We start from the raw sequence: 16,259 nt of genomic DNA, 5'->3' as shown, positions 1-16,259 counted from the left end.
GCGGGGGGCTCGTCTGATTAAGGGGCCCTGGACCAAGCAGCAGCGGAGCCTGAGAAGCCAGCAGCTCGGGGTTCGGCGGCAGCGGCCCCATCGGCCGAAGTTGGGGGGGGTGGGGCGCCGAGCGCGCGGGGTGGGGGGGGTCCTGGTCTTTGGCTTCTCGACTCGGTCCTGTTTCGGCAGCGAACATGTCTCGGCCTGTCAGGTCAGTGCGGAGTCCGAGGCCTGGAGCGGGATGGAGGGGTGGGGGCGAGTGGTGAAGCCCTGGGGCACCCAAGCCCGCGGTCGGCCCTCCCGGCGCCACGCGCGGCCTCCTCCCTTTCGGGGCCCGCGCGCGCCCTTGAGCGTGGGGGGCCTGGCAGGCGCGCGGGGCTGCGCGGGGGTGGCGGCCGCGCGCCCATGCGCGCTCCTCCCCGCCCCGCGCCGCTGCGGAGCTCCGGGCCGCTCTGCCGCCTCCCCCACCCGCCGCACTGGAGCGGGCGGGGGGAGGGGTGTGGAGCCGGCGCCCCCACCCAGGCCCCACCTCCTCGGGGCCCGGCCCTCGGGGCCCAGCCCTCGGGGCCTGCGGCGAGAGCGGCGGGTCGGGCCGGGCCGGGCCGGGCCCTGCTCCCCGCCTCACGTGGGGGGGGAGGGGGGGACGCCCGCGCGCCCCTCGCCCCGCGCCCCTCGCCCCGCTGCCGGCGTGGGGGCGGGGAGCCCGGCCGCCCGTCTCTCCCTGCGGGGGGGAGGGGCGCCCCGCCACCGGCCCCGCCTCTGGCCTCCGGGGTCGCCGCGGGGCCCCGCCTCCCGGGTCGGGTCGGGCCGGGCGTGGGCGGGCCCCGTCCTCTCCCCCTCCCGACCCAAGTGGGAGCCCGGGACTGGGCCCTGGAAAAGAGAGCGGCTGCTTCCTCCGCCGCGGCTCGGAGCCGCCCCCGCCTGGACCGGCCCTCCCCGGGAGGGTGCGGGTTAACCGCGCGGCGCGGCGCGGCCCAGATCCCGTGTGGTTCTCGTTCCCGCTGCCCGTCCCCCCGCTCCCCCGGCGGTCGCGTCTCGGACGTCTTTGTAACCGTCTCTTTTCCCCCCTAACGACCTAAAAATAAAAGGACTAGATTCCGGTAACCAGTAGACTCGGTTCTGAGAATCTCCACAAGTTTGCTGTGCCCCAGCGGACGGCGGAGTCGCCCTTTGCCGTCCTCCCGGCCATTGTGAGGAATGTGCCGTTTGTGGAGGGGCGTGGCCTAGCCCCGCGCGGAGGCCTGTGGGCGGAGAGCGGCGCCCGGGCCCGGAGCTGTTCCCTTCCGTGCACGGTCCGCGACGCTTTCATGTAAGGCGCTGGCGGCCTCGCAGTGACCTGAGTGGGTAAAGGTCTAGATCAAAATGTCTTTAACAGCTGTCGCTTCCCCTTCTTCATTCCAAGTTTTGTGAGAAGCGGAAGTGTTTTGACCTAGAGCTCTAGAGAGAGGTCTGGAACCCGGCGAGGGCTGGTTCCGCACCGCTCGCGCCTCCTGACTAGATCGTCCGTCTCCAGCCGGTGGCGGCCGGGGTGGGCGTGAGGAGAGCGCTAACTAGCTGCTGCCCGCTTTTCTGCCTTCTCATTTCTGCCCGCGTCTCTGATCACTCACCGTCGCCACCGGGAAGACTTTTGCCCACTTCCTGGCAAGGAGTCTGAATAGATTTTTCAGATTATAGTACGCACACGTTTGTTTGTTTGCTTGCTTGTTTGTTGGCATGAAAATTGATCAATGTACTCCTCAATTTTTGTAGAATATTCTCCTTAGGATCAGGTTAAATAGACAATATCGTAATAAAGATTTGATTCATCTGGATTGGATCTCCTGTCTCTGGAAGTAAATTAACTGTGTGGTGAAATTGGGTTTTTTTTTTTTTTCTGCCTTTCAACATCGGTTCACTAGGTTTTGATGACTTTTTATGTTATTGTGACTTTATTATACTCATCTGCCTGAATTCGTGTTCCCGGAATTAGATATTGCACGAACGCAACTTTTTTTTTTTCCTTTTTTTTTCTTTTTTTTCTTTTTTACTTGAAAACTTTGTTGTTTCTTAATATCACCAGGTGGGGATATGTTAAGCATGGCTCTGTCCCTTTTTTTGGAGGCCTTGGGACTTCACAACTTTTTTTCTTGTTTATTATGTTGTTGAAACTAATTTTAACTGTCTATTTGCCCCTGACCTAAGAATGAAATTAATTTATTGGCTTTGTTGTTGTTTCTTAATATCACCAGGTGGGGATATATTAAGCATGGCTCTGTCCCTTTTTTTGGAGGCCTTGGGACTTCTGCACAACTTTTTTCTTGTTTATTATGTTGTTAAAACTAATTTTAACTGTCTATTTGCCCCTAACCGAAGAATGAAATTAATTTATTGGCTTCTGGGGTCACTTTCATATTATTAATTTTAAAACAACTTGGTTTCTGATTATATACTTTAGTGATCAAAGTCTCTTTGTAACTTTAAAGTTTTTAATATACTCATGACCAATAATAAAGCAGAAATAATTAAACTTGAGTTTGGTGGTTTGTTAAATTTTGCAATAAAAAAGGTCCTGCCTTAGGGAAGTGCTTTGGTTCCAAAGTGTAAATAAAGAATCTATATTATATACCTGGGGGCATTTAATAAAAAATGAATGATAGACCTTGACCAGATATCAGAATGATCAACCTGTTTTAAAATGAACCCAAAAAAAGCACAAGTTGGAAAATAAGTGTCAGCGCATCTTTTAGGGTTTCTGCCCTTTAGTCCTATATGTAATTTTGGAACTTTTTCTGGTTTTCATATTTACTGTAAATATTTTTCATCTTAATACTAATCTGAGCTTTTAAAGAAGATTTAGAACTGTGCTAATGGCTGCTTGATACCAATTTCCGTGTGCAGGAAATAAACTGATAAGCTAGAGCAGGTTTTTCCATAGACACGTGCAACACATAACTTAAGTTTTGCTCATAGAGTGTTGCTGTCTTTACCTTTTTACTGCATCTGACTCATTGTATATAAATGAGAGCTCAAATATGTTAGGCCTTGGGTTCAATTTTAGAGCATGAAATTACAGTCTTGGAGCTAGAAGGAAATTTAGGCAGATTCCTTTTACAAGTGACTTAATGGGGACCTGGACAAGTGAAGTGCCTTGCATCACACACTGGATGCAAAGGTTGGGCCTACAACCTAGATTTCTTAATTCTCAGGACTGCTCATCCTCACCCTTATAATAATCACTTTTACCTTCTGCCTCATAAGTATTGATGTTACTGTAGTATATGGCACTTTTAGCTTTTCAAAGTGCTTCCATGATTCTTGGGAGGAAGGAATGAAAATACTATTACTTGTAAAAGAGGAGAAAGAAAGCTCAGAGATTCACTGACTTGCCCAAACTAGAAACCAGGTTTCTTGAAATTCAGCTTAGTACATATACTATGCTCCTCCCTTAATGAAAAATGATCCAAATCATTCAGAACAGTGTTTGCTTCTTTCTTCGTAATGTAAGTGTACTTGATATCTGGTTGGTTTTTGTTTAGTACTTGAGCTTGCAAGGAACCTTTAACCTTAAAGTTTAGATGTGAAAGCATAGGTTCATACTGGTTGATATAAAGTTATTTTAAATAAGAGTGGTTTTCTTCAACTCAATTTAAAAATAATTTTCAGAGATGCTTTTTAACTTAAAAGCATGTTTTTGAAAAACTAAAAGAAAAACCTTTGCAGATTAAGTCCAATTCCTTAAGTTTACCAGCGATGACTTTGAAGCCAAAGGAATTAAAATGTAGAAATAGTAGCAAAACTGTATTTAAACTGCATGAGTTTTAGCTGTTATCCTTTCTACTAGATTTGCGTTTACTGTATTTGATTCCGCATAGAATGTAGTACAGGTCCACAATCCCTGTATAGTTGGAAATCATTGGGGCCATGTGTGTTTGGAAGTTTAATTTTTCTTCCAAAAAATTTAAAAGTAATGGGGCCTATACTGTGCACTAATGGGTTATCACCAGTGAGTTCAGCAGTAGTACTTATGTAATCAAACACCTTAATTATCTGTAATAAAACTGAATTTTCACAATGAAAAAAAAAATGCAACAAAAAAGCCCTCTCATTGTTCAGGTAAACCTGAAACATTTGGTTTCAGAACTTTTTGAATTTCTAAATGTGGATTAGAGATTGTGGACCTTTAACAGGAGTACTTTTTCAACCTTCAGTTTTGGAAAGAATAAAATCACGTTGAAATTCAAGCCATCACTGAGCAACTTTTTTTGTGCCAAATATCCTGTCAGAAACTTTACACGTATTTCACAATATTGAAATAACTCTCCCAGCAAGGTATATGTTATTTTCATCTCCTATGTGAGGTAACTGAAGCTTGGCTAAATTAACTGGGCCAGTTCACCTGTGAAGACGTGAAAAGCAGGAATTCGGGCCCAAGTATGACCAACCCAAAACCAATGTGATCTGCCCCATGAGACACACTGCCACAGGGTATTACTCTTTTTCATGGTCGTAGCGTGTTTTGCCATCTGTGGAAGGGTTTACAATTCATAATAGGGCTTTGATGGGGAGGATCAACTTTAAAGTGGGGAAGGAGGGTGAAAAATTGTTGGAATAGGAGAATATGAAGGAGTTAATGGGAACATTAACTTGGAGAGGGAAAAGCGGTGAAATAGTGTGACACTTGGAAGAAAATGTGAATGTTAGACAAGTGGCATTGCTTTCAGTGTATACATTTTGTAACAAGAGCATTTATCCCCTGATTAAATTAAGTGATTAGATTTTTAAAGCCAACTAAAGGACACTACAAGAAAATTAATGGACTCGTTTTACATGCAAGTATAGATGCAGAAACACCAAACAGAATGTTAGCTAACAGAATCCAATGTGTATTAAAAACCTATATGGTGAAGTTGGATTTGTCCTAGGAACAAAACCTAAAATCTACTACTAATACATCATATTAAAAGACAAAAGGAGGGGACACCTGGCTGACTTAGTAGAGCATGTGACTTGATCTTGGGATCATGAGTTCACACTCCAAATTGGGTGTAGAGCTCACTTTTAAAAGGCTTAAAAAAAAAAAAAAAAAAAAAAACCCTGGCACTTGGAAAGGTTCAACACCCTTTGTAAAACTCAGTATGTTAAAATTAGAAGAAAAATTAAGATTAATTAAAAATTGGAGTTGATTTAACTTGACAAGTTACAAATTAAGGTAAGTGGTTGAATTTTTAGTGTTTTAAATAAAACCGTTTGGGGGAGGTAACATGGTGCAGCAAAAGAAACCCGGGGTCAGGCAATGTGGGCCCTGGTCTCTGCTTAAGTTTATATAATGGAGATATTGCACTCCACTAGAATGATAGTAGCATGACTTTATGAAGCATTTTACAGTTTTCATAGGTTTCTTTCAACTTTAGAAATAAAGAGAAAGTAGTTTTGAATAAAGAAAGGGCAGTTGGTTTTACTAATTTTTTTTGTATGTGGTCTTTTTGCCAGAAATACAAAAGAAGGTCACCACTATACTGTGTAATTCCAGGACACCATACGTAGTCCTGTGAGTGGTGCTCCTCTGGAGTTAGAATTAGAGCCTACACAGCCAGATGGGTGGCTTTGCAAACTTTGACTACTTGAACTTAATAATGGAGCTATTGAGTTTGCTGTGAAGTGTGACTTCTGTTCGCATTTTTAAATTCTCAGCTGCAAAGATAGAAATAAATATGACCTCATTACTCCAGATTATGAAGAAGTAGCTTCTTGGATTGAAACTAGAGATAGCACTTAACAGACAGTCATGTTGTGCACAATAGAAAATAATTGGATTTAGCACAGGACCACTTTGGTCAAACTGGGCATCGCTTTTGTTTTAAAAAACCTATTTCTATCTAGATTCTGAGAAGTAGAACGGGTGGTTAGAGAATTGCATCACCATGTTTTTAAATAACTACTATCTAAATAGCCATAATTACAGGTCTTTGAAATACTTTAGGCAGAGAGACCACAGGTTGCCAGAGTGTTTCTGTTGGGTGTTGCATATTTTCAGGTGCCACTTCTTGCACGTCTGTTTTTTGAATTGTGCACCTCTCTAGTTACTTGCTAATAAGCAAGGTGATCTTCAAGGATATTTCACCCATCAAGCTAAAATGACCCAAAGATAAACTACTCGAGAAAATCAACCTTATTAGCTCCCCTTAGAAGTAAATGCACTCTGCCCTTCACTAGGCTGGGATAACAGACATGGCTGGCTGGCTTCCACAGATCAGCTGCAGCTGTAAAGACGACAATCCTTCAAGTGACTATGCCTTCCTACTAAGAACAATTCGCTAGAAGAGACTATTAGAAACTGCTGTTTGAAATTAGTAGGAATGAAAACACCACACTTCTGTCAGAGCTAGGTCCTTTTGGAGAACTTGGTTTACAACTCTAGAGCTTCAGATGAGGCGCTGCTGAACCCAATTCTACATCCAGCTTCTCTGCCAACAAATAGGGCCCACTTGTGCCCAGACGTGAGGTTATCCCCATTACACGCATTGTCACTGTACTTTGATCCTATCAAGATACTGCTTCATTTAAATTTCCCCTGGAAAAAAAAAATTTCCCCTGAAATCTACTTTTCCCCAAATGCTTTTGTCTTCCTCTGTGTGGTGAGGTACTCCACACTTGTGATGTGCCATTGCCTTCGGTGGAGTGAGTCACTAAGCCTGCTGGGCTACAGATTTGTACCTGGTGGAGTTAAAATAACCAAAAGAGTCCACTGAGGTTCCCAAGACACTGCTGCAGACAGGACTCCACTGGGTGGGTAGCGTGCACATTTGAGGCCCCTTCAGCCTGAGCCGCTTGAAGCTTCTCTCCTTAAATGCATAGGTTTTACACTCAACTTACGTTGGGAAAAATCTGGCCCATGTTATTTATCTAATATTTTCTTCTACTCACGGAAATTTGTATTTGTGACCTTTAAACACAATAAAGAATATGGTGGAACTGGAGATCTTTTAGGAATAGGAAGTGCCATGTAAGAGTATTTATGTATCTAGCCTGAAACATTAGCAAGTTGATTAAGGACTTAGTAAGAGATTGTGACAATGAGCTAATAAACACCTGCCTGGCTCATCATTTAAGACTCCACTCCCATTTTCTGCAGAAATTATACCCTCCATTTGAAACACGTAGGAGTGCTTTCCTATAATGTTCATTTTACTTAACTGTTTTCTTGCGTCTTGTGAGCTTTAGTTGTAAGTAACAGTAGTACAAGACACAGTCAAAGGAATAAATCTTAGCCAAGAGGAACTTGAAGCATAAGATGAATGAAACAATTCTAAGAAGTTACTCTTGAGTTCAGGTATCCTCACTTCTCTGAACTAATGTTTTTAACGTCCTGAGATACTTTAGTATATGAATAATCTTTGAGAAATAGAAGAATGGCGGGAGACAAGTGGCCCAAGTTTCAAGGGGGGAGGGTAGTGATACAGGAACTTGTAGATCTGCAGAAACTTCAGTAGTCTCCATTCTGTAGAGTTCAATTTGAACAACTACAAAGGGGGAAGGTTCGAGAGGTTGCAGCCAGCAACAATGCCCCATCAGTATTGGTTCTAATGGGCTTGAGTTGGAAAATTGGCTTTACTACTTGATAGCTTGCAGTGATAGGAAAGTTCATGAGCCTGTCTGAGCATTAGATTCTTCAGATAAAATTGAATTCATGTTAATTAACTCTTCTGAGATTGTGGGGATTAAATGAGAATTTAGGTGAAGTAGCTATCTGGTGCATCGTACTAACTGCTGTTTGTAATAATTTTAAATTCAGCATGATAAAAAAAGTCTCATAGGTCAGTAGTCTTCCTGGTGTTGGCTTTCAGGGATATCTCAAGCATTGGATTCAGATTTTGTTTTTAAAATATTGGTAATTTGAGAGATCAAAGTTAAGCAGATTTCATTAATGCAGAACTTTCTAAGTTTTCACTCGTTTAAGGAGGTGATAATATCCAAAATGATCTGACCAGGAAATCTTTAGAAAATCTATCTTGACAGAACACAATTTGGGAAAATCTGTAATGAGAAAATTCTTTAAATTTGAAATTATAAAACAAGTTTATGATCTTAGCATACTGCTTTTACTCTTTACTAGCTGTGTTTTATTTTGTGGTTCCTGGGAATATTTAGTGCAAACAAAAAAAGGTTTATTTTTTTTTAAAGCTTCACTATCGGTTTAAACAAACCCATTTATTTTTTAAAAAATTAGAGTAAAATACTGGCCCTTTTTTCTTTCTTTCTTTCTTTTTTTTTTTAGAAAGTGAGTGAGTAAATGGGGTAGGGGAGGGGCAGAAGTAGAGAGAGAATCTTAAGCAGGCTCCACGCCCAGCCAGGAGCCCGACCTGGGACCCTGTCTCATGACCTGAGCGGACCCTTAACTGACTGAGGTTTCTCTTTCAACAAGGATTTTGACAGAGCTTCACAGGAGGTCCTTGTGGGGAAAATGAAATGTGAGCAGAATGCTAGTTTGCTGTGATGGACTTGTACCTCAGTAGCCATACCCAGGGAAGACAAATCTATTTATTCATAGATTGATGTCAGCCTGAAAGAACATTTCCACTGATGCCTTAAAGGACTTTGTTCTTGGCTTATGTTGATTAAGTTTGTGGATAATACGAAGTTGAGAAAGATAATATGCTGAAATGAACTACAGAAATGAACTACAGAAAAGTTTTAGGTCTTGGGAAAAGGAGGCTTTAGTTACTGGAATTGCAATATATAGTACATTGTGTGATATAATAGCCCAAGAGGCAGTTGAGTTCTTGGATTGCATTATTACACATACAGAGAAGAATACGGGGAGGAAATTTATAATCCTGATCTCCCTTTGTCCTCCATATACACCTTTATGAACTATGCTATGTTGTTATGATTAGATTGGGGCACTACTTGATCAACTTGACAAAATCCCAGGTGATACAAAGGGTAACAATTAGGTCATGAAGATGCTTGAAATAAGTTATGAAGAAGGATTAAAGGAACCCTGAAGAAAAAAGTGGAAACTGTCCTATAAAGTGTAAGGGCCTTTCTTTGGGGGAGGGGTTAGATTGAATCCATGGTAATTCAGAAGATACACGTGACAGAATCAGTGAGTGGACCTGAGAGGCAGATTTCACGATAAAAAGAACTATTTCATTATTGGAATTTTCTTAGAATAAGCTGCCTTAGGAGGTCATAGGAGGTCCTTAGAATTCCCTCCTAGGGATATTTGTTGATAGGATAGCAAGTTTGGGGTAAGATTGGATTAGATCATCTAAAGTCCATTAGTTCTAGTACATATAGTACACCTCATGTTATCGTCATACCATCCTACCTCCTCCCCACCAAACTTGGATAGGTTTTATGAGTGCTTAAGCTGGGAAAAGTAAGTTTTTAAAAGAGATAGGAAAGTAGGGGTGCCTGATTGGCTAAGTTGGTAGAGCATGCCGCTCTTGATTTCTGGGTTGTGAGTTCAAGCCTCGCACTGGGGGTAGAGATTACTTAAAAACAAACAAACAAAAAAACAAACTGGGGCACCTGGATGACTCAGTCAGTTGAGCATCTGATTCTTGATTTCAGCTCAGGTCATAATCTCAGAGTTGTGAGATCCAGCCCTGTGCCGGGCTTGTCAGGCTCTGCACTAGGCATGGAGCCTGCTTAAGATTCTCTCTCTCCCTCTCCCTCTGCTCCTCAAAATAGAGAGCTCTCTTTCTCTCTCTCAAAATACTTTTTAAAAATCTTTAAGCGGGGGCACCTGTGTGGCTCAGTCATTTAAGCCTCCAACTCTTGATCTCAGAGTCCTGAATTCAAGTTCTGTGTTGGGCTCTATGCCCAGCGTGGAGCCCACTTAATTTAAAATTTAAAAAGATAGGAAATTAAAACAGGAAGAGATGTTATTCTTTTGCTGCCATGGATCAATAACAAATTGTTTTTTGTAAAGGTAAAAATAAAAATGACTTTAGAAATCTCCTTTTGCAATCCACTTTCTATTCTAGAGCAGTGGGTCTCAAACTGTTTGGATGAGATCACTGCATACGAGGATACAAATCACCTGAAACAAGTTTCAGGAACTTACTATTATTTAGATAAGGTTTTCTCTGATATTTTTCATTTGCTTGGTTGTTATTTTAATGTTGCTGATACACCAGTAAATTCATTTCAGGACCCAGTTGTGGGTTATGACCTGCCAGTTGAAAAACATTGTTCTGCAGGATCTCATTCATCTGACCAAATGAGGTATTTACCACTCAGGTGATGAGTGAAAAAAGCAATGTTGGGGGATCCCTGGGTGGCTCCGGTTTAGCGCTTGCCTTTGGCCCAAGGCATTGATCCTGGAGTTCTGGGATGAGTCCCACATCAGGCACCCTGCATGGAGCCTGCTTCTCCCTCTGCCTGTGTCTCCGCCTCTCTTTCTGTGTGTCTCTCATGAATAAATAAAATCTTAAAAAAAAAAAAACAAATTTTTTTTTTTTGGTTATTTTAGGTTTCTCAAAATTCAAATTTCAAATGTGCCTTAAGTGCCTAGTGAGGAACTTGTTAAATTTTATAAAGTTAGCAAGATGGATTTTTTAAAAAATCCTTCCCTGCATTGGCCAGAACTTCTTTAGGGTAGAAATGGAAGTGTAGTCTGTTGATTGAGCTAAATAATATAATAAATTGTCTAAAAGGCTCTCCAGTTTGCCTTGAGAAAATGGTTTTGTGGTCTTCAAGTAGTATAAAGCTTAGGTTGTCAATAATTTAATATGTAATTAAATTTACTTCCGAATATATCGGAAGTTCTGCTTCCTCCTCCAGAGTTATTAACTTGTTATTGGTCTCCATATTTTGATTTGCTGGCTTGTTATAAAGTAGAGCTGGATTATATGGGCTTTTTTTTTTTTTTTTTTTTTCTCCCTCTATAGATGAGGTTAAAGAGAGGGGCACTTGGCTGGCTCAATTGGTAGAGCATGTGACTTGTGATCTCAGGGTCATGAGTTCAAGCCCCATGTTGGGCCAAGAGCTTACTTTTACAGGGGGGTGGGTGCTGGCTGGCTCAGTCGGTTAAATGTCCAACTCTTGGTTTAGGCTCAGGTCATGATGTCAGGATGGTGAGATCAAGCCCACCATAGGGCTCTTCAGTCTCTGCACTGGGCATATAGTCTGCTTAAGATTCTCTCTTCCTGTGCCACACACACACACACACACACACCCCTGGTATCTCCCTCTCTTAAAAAAAAAAAAAAAAGCTAGAGGTTAGATAAAGTCATCTCAAAAGTGAAAATTTTCATCTTAAACACTGATGGTTGACTCTTCAGAATGTTGGTTGGAGGTACGTCAGATTTCACAAATATCATTGTTTTGGTCTTAGTTGCTGCTATAAAAGCATTTGGGGTGTAGACTTCTCAGCATTTAGTAGAAAGAAGTTGATTAGTGGAAGAAAAATGTCCCTATTGCTTCTTGAGTTTCTTGAGTTATCCACATTTGGTGCCAAAACCAGATCTTTTCATGTTCTTTGTCCAGCTTCCCACTTTACCCTTTGTTTTTGCACTTTGACCTGATGTAAAAGGGGGAACTTCTCATCTCAGAGCCCTCTGGTGATCATTCAGGAATTGGTTCATTGTGACCAAGGTACATTTAGAATCTAGATAGGAAAAAAAAAAAAAAGAATCTAGATAGATCATGTAAGTTTGTAAAGTAAGAGCACACACAGTTGAAGTTTCTGTGTTCCTATACTGTTGGCCCCTTAAACACTTGAGTGTGAACTGCATGGGTCCATTTCTATGCAGATTTATTCAGTGAATACAGCATAGCACTATAAATCTCTTTTCTCATCCTTAGGATTTTCTCAGTAACATTTTTTTTTCTCTAGATTACTTTATTGTAGGAATGGAGTATATAATACATATGACATAAAAAATATGTGTCGATCAACTATTCCTGATTAAGACTTCTGGTCCACAATGGGGTATTTGTGGTTAAGTTTGGGGGGAGGGATCAAAAGTTATCGGGAATTTTCCCTAAGACATTCATTTTTTTAAAATAGTAACTTAATCATCATGTTAAAATAATTCATTAATGGGCAGCCCCGGTGGCACAGCGGTTTAGCACCACCTGCAGCCCAGGGTGAGATCCTGGAGACCTAGGATCGAGTCCTATGTCGGGCTCCCTGCATGGAGCCTGCTTCTCCCTCTGCCCGTGTCTCTGCCTCTCTCTCTGAATGAATAAATAAATAAATCTTTAAAAAAATAAAATAAAATAATTCATTAAAAGTGTTACTCATGTATGTTCACAATTGAAAGGGATTCTGGGGGAACAAGTTAGTACTTACAGGTATAATAGCTGCTTTTTGTTGGTTACCTGTGTACCTGGCACTCACAACAATCTTGAGGGATAGGTGTTGTTACTCATGTTTTACAGGTGAGGAAACTGAAGTTCAGTGAGGGGGAAGTAACTTGCTCAAGGACATACAGCTAGTAAGTGGCAGAGCCAGGATTTAAACCCAGTTCCAAAATCTGTGTTTTTAACCTTCTGTGTTATAGTCAAATTTTTTGTCCTCTCAGGTCTGGTTGTTGTCTAGTTATTGATGCTCATTTTACACTGAGGAGTTGGCTTAGCTTTGGCATTAAGTAATGGTATTTCGAGGAAATAATGTTTCTTTGTTTTCAACTTGAAGTAGAACTTCTCATGCCCTTAATTAGACTTAAATATTACTCCTAAATATTTGTTTCCATCCCAATATATCTTCTCAATTTTTAGTTTATACAGAAGTTCATTAAAAATCCCTTTCCACCTTAAGGTAAATCTCTAGGTAGTGGAATAATATTTCTACTATTGTTTTGAAGCTTTTTAATTTATTTTCAAAGATTTTATTTATTCATGAGAGACACAGAAAGAGAGGCAGAGACACAGGCAGAGGGAGAAGCAGGATCCCGGTGGGAACTCTGATGCAGGACTCGATCCTGGCACCCCAGGATCACGACCTGAGCCAAAGGCAGATGCTCAACCACTGAGCCACCCGGGCGTCCCTATTTATTTATTTTTTAAATATTTTATTTATTTATTCATGAGAGAGGCAGAGACACAAGGCAGAGGAAGAAGCAGGCTCCCTGTGGGGAGCCTGATGCAGGCCTCGATCCCAGGACCCCATGACCTGAGTCAAAGGCAGACACTCAACCACTGAGCCACCGAGGTGCCCCTGTTTACTTTTTTAAAGACTGTATGACAGAGAGAGAGCACAAGCAGGGTGAGTGGCAGGCAGAGGGAGAGGGAGAAGCAGGAGCCCAATTCAGGACTTGATCTCGGGACTCTGGGATCATGACCAGAGCTAAAGGCAGACACTTAACCAGCTGAGCCACCCTGGGGCCCTTGAAGCATCTTTAGAAGGCAGGAAATGAACTGAATTATTATTCTAAATCATTGTAATGAGATCCTTTATTTCAGATTCTTTATTTCAATATTCTTATCTTTTTCCTCTAACATTTATGGATGGATACATTCTTTTTGGGTGGGGATCTAGTCATCTTTTTTTTTTTTTTTAAGATTTTATTTATTTATTCATGAGAGATACGGGGGGGGGGGGGCGGGGGCAGAGACACAGGCAGAGGAAGAAGCAGGCTCCATGCAGGGAGCCTGATGTGGGACACGATTACCTATCCCCCCGATCCCCAGACTCCAGGATCAAGCCCTGGGGCTGAAGGCAGACGCTCAGCCTCTGAGTCACCCAGGCGTCCCGGGATCTAGTTATCCTTAAGACAGATTTGCTTCTATTATATTGCTTTACTCAAGTTTTCTGGTTTCTGTGATAAATGATATTTATTATGTACATGAGATATTCTGTTAATTTCGGCCATTTTCACATAATTGAAGGTAAAATACTTTGTTTCAAATGGAATGGCCTTGAATTTAACTTTGAAAAACTTTGAAAAATTTAATTACTCCTATAATAACAGTATAGTCTACATAGCAATTTTTTGTTGTTCTGCTTGTTGAAAACTAGGGTAGAAAAAATTTCTAAATAGTAGCCTTTTACATTTTTTAGATTTAAAATAACTAGTTATTTTATATGGAGAAAATTAAAATTAAATTTTCTTTTATCATTAAGGGCAGTGGGAATTAAACTGAAGGCTCCTGTATATATGCTCTCTCATGATGCCCTTTCCCACCCTGACCATTTGCAGATGCCAAATCCATTTGTTCATCAAACACATATTTTTTTTTTTTTAAGATTGATCGATTGATTTGACAGAGAGCCAGAGAGAGCATGAACTGTAGGAGAGGCCGACTCCCTGCTGAGCAGGGAGCCAGGATGTGGTGCTTGATCCCAGGACCCTGAGATCATGACCTGAGCTGAAGGCAGACTCTTAACTGGCTGAGCCACTCAGGTGCGCCTAAACACATTTCTTGAATTTGGTGTTTTGAATGAAAGAGACACAACCCCTGTCCTCAAGAGGTTCACATTTAGTAGGGAAGACAGACATTTAGTAGGTTATATAGTTATCAATAAAGGATTAAAGGTATTGAGAGGAGGTGAGGTATCTGATATGAGTGGGAGTGACACAAGGAGAAATGTAGGCCAAGGAGAAGCATGAACAAGTGGTAAGAAATAACTTGATGGGAGAATTACAGATTTCTGGGTTGCTTGATTAAGTGGCAAAAGATAAGGCCTTCAAAGACTTTTAAGGAGGTTGGATATTATCCACTCAAGTGTATTATAAAATTAGATTTCTAACAGAGCTCGTAAATTTGGCCTAAGAGCGAAAAATAAAAAACATTTGAATGTCTACTTTTTACCTTGATTTGTGGTTGGAAAGAAATGTTGAGGGGAAAATGTGGATGTAAGCCCATTGTTACCTTCAAGAAACTCAAATTAGTGCAGAAAACAAACAGTACAGCGATACGAGTTGAGATGTGTGGTGTAGAGAATGAAAGTGACCATTTACAATTGAGAAAAAGTTTTACCTTGAACTTTAATAATAATCTTATTTATATTTATGGCATAGGGATGCCTGGCTGGCTCAGTTGGAAGAGTGTGCCCACTTTTGATCGCAGGGTTGTTTGAGCCCAGTGTTGACTTAAATTTTTATTTTTTATTTTATTTTTTAAAATATTTTATTTATTTATTCATGAGAAACAGAGGGAGAGAGGGGCAGAGACACAGGCAGAGGGAGAAGCAGGCTCCATGCGGGGAGCCCGACGTGGGACTCGATCCAGGGTCTCCAGGATCATGCCCTGGGCTGCAGGCGGCGCTAAACCGCTGCGCCACCAGGACTGCCCTAAATAAACTTTTTTTAAAAATGGCATAACTTTTTAGATCTGTCCAGCAAATTAAGCCATTAGTTCCAGCAGAGGAGGATCTGAGGCCCAGAAAAATCATGTGATTTGCCCGAAGATCTAGAACCAGAACCCAAGATTCCTATTAACAAACATTCTGTGCTTTTTAGGAGATAATAACTTTCTGAGTGTTCCTAATGATAGATCACGGAAGTAACTATCATTAGCTAACTGCTACAAAGTTGTTTATATTGAACCCACACTTAATCTGATCAGGAAGCTAATAAGCCAGTATGTTTATTGCTCCCTTATTTTCAAAGCCTTAAAGTAGCTAACATATTTGCTCTTTTGCAAGTTAATTTCAGTTTATTCATATGCTCTTCATATGATATACCCTTGGCCATCCTTTATATAGTCTCATAGAATGTATGTATCTGTTGGCAGATGGTACCCAGAAATCGTATCATGATTTTAGTTGCAATCCCACCAGCATGGATAAATTAGAATTATTATGCCTGCAATTTCAGAACCTGTACATTAACTATTAGAGATTAAGATTTCAAACTCCCACTTTTGGGTACCATCTTGATCCTAAATGATGCAGAAAATGGTCATTATACTGTTTTTCATAGCATCTGTCAATAAAAACCACTATTTTGTTAAAATATAGTAGGCAGTTAGTTATCAGCCCCCAAATAGTTTTTTAATAGAATTTTATTTTAATCTTTTTTTAAAAATTTTTTAAAAGATTTTATTTATTTTTTCATGAGAGACAGAGAGAGAGAGAGGCAGAGAGAGAGAGAGGCAGAGACAGTCAGAGGGGGAAGCAGGCCCATGCAGGGAGCCCGACGTGGAACTAGATCCCGGGACTCCAGGATCACGCTCTGCGCCAAAGGCAGGCGCTAAACCCCTGAGCCACCCAGGGATCCACTCTTTTTTTAAATTGTAGTAAAATCACATGAAATTTACCATCTTAATCAATTTAAGTGTACAGGCCTATAGTGTTAAATACATTCACACTGTTTTAAACTCAACCTCCAGAA

The 16,259-nt window shown here is 41.4% G+C and overlaps 1 protein-coding gene across 2 annotated transcripts in view; it reads left to right on the top strand.

The window, feature by feature from the left end:
- Nucleotides 1-16,259, top strand: part of NUCKS1 (nuclear casein kinase and cyclin dependent kinase substrate 1) — a 33,464-nt gene continuing 17,205 nt past the window's right edge. The window contains exon 1 of one of the 2 annotated variants that reach the window (XM_038586049.1): nt 1-202. In XM_038586049.1, coding sequence (XP_038441977.1) covers nt 186-202 — 17 coding nt within the window. In that variant the 5' untranslated portion in view covers nt 1-185. The remainder of the gene's footprint in view (nt 203-16,259) is intronic. The other variant, XM_038586050.1, reaches the window with a different exon arrangement.

This window comes from Canis lupus, chromosome 38, assembly GCF_011100685.1.
Source record: "Canis lupus familiaris isolate Mischka breed German Shepherd chromosome 38, alternate assembly UU_Cfam_GSD_1.0, whole genome shotgun sequence".
NCBI classification, from domain to species: domain Eukaryota; kingdom Metazoa; phylum Chordata; class Mammalia; order Carnivora; family Canidae; genus Canis; species Canis lupus.
This window is presented reverse-complemented; position numbering and strand designations above follow the sequence as displayed.